The sequence below is a fragment of the Etheostoma spectabile genome, chromosome 16, assembly GCF_008692095.1.
Source record: "Etheostoma spectabile isolate EspeVRDwgs_2016 chromosome 16, UIUC_Espe_1.0, whole genome shotgun sequence".
NCBI lineage: Eukaryota > Metazoa > Chordata > Actinopteri > Perciformes > Percidae > Etheostoma > Etheostoma spectabile.
The window spans coordinates 21,683,190-21,687,320 of NC_045748.1; the positions used below are offsets into that span (position 1 = coordinate 21,683,190).

The 4,131-nt window shown below is 41.5% G+C and overlaps 1 protein-coding gene across 1 annotated transcript in view; it reads right to left on the reverse strand.

Moving 5' to 3' along the window:
* Positions 1-4,131, reverse strand: part of LOC116704736 (E3 ubiquitin-protein ligase TRIM58) — a 23,535-nt gene continuing 19,404 nt past the window's right edge. Inside the window, exon 3 of the mRNA XM_032540344.1 lies at positions 1-1,971. Coding sequence (XP_032396235.1) covers positions 287-1,971 — 1,685 coding nt within the window. The 3' untranslated portion in view covers positions 1-286. The remainder of the gene's footprint in view (positions 1,972-4,131) is intronic.

The following is a 4,131-nucleotide window of genomic DNA, read 5'->3' on the forward strand; positions in this document are numbered from 1 at the left end:
TTTTTGACATACTATCATATGACTTTTTATCACTTTTTTGACATACTCTGACTTTATCATTTTTTTGACATACTATACAATTACTTTTTATCACTTTTTTTGACATACCCTACTGATTTTTAAAAAAAACTTGTTTTGACATAATATACTGACTTTTATATCACTCTTTTGACATGCTATGAAATGACCTTTTTTGACAAACTATACTATGACAAATAAGTAAGCATATACACTACACGAAAAAACTTTCGTGTAGGTTGCATCAGGCCCTCTCTGTTTCCTGAGTTTAATCCACTCCAACTATTGTTTTATCACAAAACTCCGCTGTAGACCCCTTATAATAAACCCCCAGCCCGGCATAGAGAGGCTGAGTGAATGTGGTCTCCTCTTTGTGGAGGAGAGTGGTAGTATCAGAGACGCTGTAGAAGGACAGAACACCTGCCTTGTAGTCCAGGTAAACTCCTACTCTGGAGAATTGAGGGCCAGAAATGGGAATTTTCTTACTGATTCTTTCAGATTCTTCTTTGTTACAGTTATGTTTGAAATTAGCCTGATTAGTAGTACCTTTGGTCACACACTCCAACGCCCAAGACTTGTCATTGTTTCCAAAGATGCTTTCCTCTCCTGTTCTAGCGATATCTTTGTAGGCGACGGCCACAGCAACTCCCAAGCCGCTCCACTGCACCTCCCAGTAATGACGTCCAGACGTCAGACGTTTGCTACTCAGAACCTGAGGCCTGTTCATGAATCTGTCTGGGTGACTAGGATATGACTGTTCATCTTGGACTGACGTGGCTTTTCTGTTCTCTTCAGATAGCACCATCTTCATGCTGGCTGTGTTTGGATCCATTTTGAACTTGGGGTCTTGTGGCAGGAAAACATCTACTTTACTCACTTCCCCTGAGATCCTTTTCCATGCTTCCTTTAGTTTAACTCTGGCTTCTAACACTGTTTTTGTCACATCATCAAAGTGTTGCAGGTGGCGGGTATTGATGTTGGGTAAGATGGCAGATTTACTGATATCTGAAAGCGAGAAGTAATCATGTAGAAACAGAATGTTGTCCTGTATGTGAGAGAGTAGCTCCAGATCAGCGTCCCTCTTCCTCAGATCGGCAAGTTCCTGGAGCAGCTTCTCCTGTAGCCCTTTGGCCCGACTCACTTCCCTTTTTCGATGCTCATTGATCTGCTGCTTAACATCAGCGTTTTTCTTCATGAGATGGTCAAGCTCAGTGGACATCATCTCGCAATTCCCCACAGCTTTATCAGCAGAGAGACTGATGTCCTCCACCTCCTTCTGAAGCAGCTTTTCATACTTCTCTCCATTCTCGATCCTTTCCTTGTTGTTTTGCCGAGTCCCCTTGAGATCTTTCTGCCTCTCGGCCCTTTCATTTTCAGCTGAGACAGTGTCGTGGCCCCTATGTAATGTAAAAGCGCACTCATAACAGATACACTGGTTATCAGTGTGGCAGAAAACCATCACCTTCTCAGACGGATGTGGGCAGATTTGAAGCTTTGTAGAAGCCTCATCCAGCTTTTGTTTCTTTGGTGGAATAACTTCAAAGTGAGGCTGGCGTCGCTCCAGTTCTGCCTTCTTCCGTTCCTCTACTAAATCTGCCAACAAGGTGCTTATGTTCAGGGCAGGCCTCGGTTCAAAGGTCTTCTTGCACTGAGAACAGCTGTAGATTTTCCTCTGATCCTCCTTATCCCAGCGGTGTTTAATACAGCTCATGCAGTAGCTGTGTCCACAGGGAATAGTCACTGGATCCTTCAGTAGATCCAGACAGATGGAACAGCGATAATTTTTCTGGCTGGGCTGATCTCTTGGCTGTGCCATTTCACCTCTCACCGATAGACTGACAGTGATATTGTGAATATCAATATGCCGAGAGGGAAGTGAAGAGGATGTGGTTTCACGTTGTGCTCCTTTCCAGGAGGAGGTGTTGACAAGGTGTGTTCTGTATTTGGTAATCCCTGTCTGTGTGGGTTATTTGCATTCCTGAACGTATCCTGTTCTGGTTGCCGGGCAACTAGGGCAAGGTTGGAATCACAGGATCACATTTTGTATTATCACCAAACACCAGAGATTTTCCACAACAGTTCATCCTCATCATCTCTCATACTTTTGTTATTGGAGAAAAAATGAATACATTTTCAAAAAAAGACTTCCCGTACTCAAGTAGAAGTACAGATAATTGTGTTAAATAATACTCTGGTAAAAGTAGAAGTACTTATTTAACTACTTTACTCAAGTTAAAGTAACAAAGTACAGGCTTGGAAATGTACTTAAAGTAGCTCCCTGGACTAGACACATGTTACTAGAGAGACGCTGAGAAACTCCAGTGGACATAGAATAAAGGCTCTTTATATGTCATTGGCTACATGTTAAATGGCTGTCTGCCAATAGGCCTAAAACATATAGAAAACATATAGAAAACATATAGCTTATTTATTGGGACAGAGACTGGGACTCCAGGTTAATAAGATTCTGACTGAGTAGCAAGATATGTGATTTTGTGAGAAGTCTGTATATTCCCATCCAATTAGATTCAATTTGGTATTGATGACGTAAAAATAATAACTAACTCCAAGGAAATTATTTGAAACTTAGTGAGGACTAGATCAGGACTGGATTTAGAGCTGATTCATGTTTCCAGGTGTGTCTGTTAAAACACAGACGGAGACAACTAGGAAGGTGGTAGGTAGGCAGATTCAGACCTTGGATGTTTCTAGAGGTGATTATTCATTTCCAGTGGTCTGCAGTACACAAATGATCACATAATCAAAACTTAAAGACAATTACACATTCAACTAGCAGCAGCACTAACAACAGGCGTGTTCCTAGCAGCACGGCCTCACCTCCCTGTTTCCACGGGAGCCCAAATCCCACTATTTGTATAGGGTTGTCAACTCCCCCCCCCACTGCTTCAGTCCATCCCATCCTAAAGCAGGTTGATCTACACCATTACATTAATACTTAGCAACTGGTTACCAGTTCCCTCCTATCCTACTGACTACAAAACAGGTCAGGGTTGTTCATACCTTTTTTATATAATAACCAAAAATGACCAAAATAAACATTCCTATCCACAAGAAAACCCTCTACTTGGTTTGGCCCGGTGATGTCATCCTTGACCACCCATTTCCCATAAAACAGGAAATGCTTAGACTGGCCCCTCCCCAAACAATTGTCCAGCATGGTGGACCCACTGCGTCACATGATGTTTTATTACAATCAAGCAACAGTACAAACACGGGCGTGGGTAGCTCTGTTATGGCTGTGTGTGTGTGGTTCTGCAAAGAAATAAATACCATTGTAAAGACTACCATACACAATGCATATGAATCATGTATGTTAGTAAATAATAACAATAACCCCCCTATTAATTACATTATCTTAATGCAGTGTAACTACTGCAGCATGCAAATAATGCACCTAAAATAAGAAACGTGAGCAAGGACGTTCAACAATCGCCTTTATATCCAATCAACAGCCAGGTGTAACCTAGGTAACAGGTGTAACCTAGGTAACAGGTGAAGAACACAATCAACAACATCACTAGCCAACTCTAACTTTGCCAGAACTATAGACCAATAAAATGAACTGACAACATATTGTAAGTTATATGACTTACAGTTCTCAAGGACTTACACACACACACGATCTCAGCTGATTATCCTCTGGACAGATAGTCTCTTTTTCTTTTCCCTCACTTTTTCGTCCGTGTGGCGTGCACGCCCGCTCGCGGTGTGAGGCGTGTGTCTGCGTTATTCTCCGACGTGCACTCACAATCACACCTGATAGACGACCTATAGTATAAAACTAAACCAACGAGCCAATTTTGTTAAATTTAAGGAGTATAAAGTACTGATATTTGTGTTCAAATGTCAGGGCTAAAAGTTAAAAGTCTGCAAAAAAATAAATAGTAAAGTAAAAATGACTGAAAAATCTACTTGAGTACAGTAACAAAGTATTTGTACTGTTACTTCCCATCTCTGCTTAAAACTGAACAGAAAATAAATACATAAATAATAACAACAGTCGATACTCGCTCCAAAGCTAATCGCCGTCATTATCTCACACTTCTCCCTCGCTCTATCCTCCACACACACACACACACACACACACACACA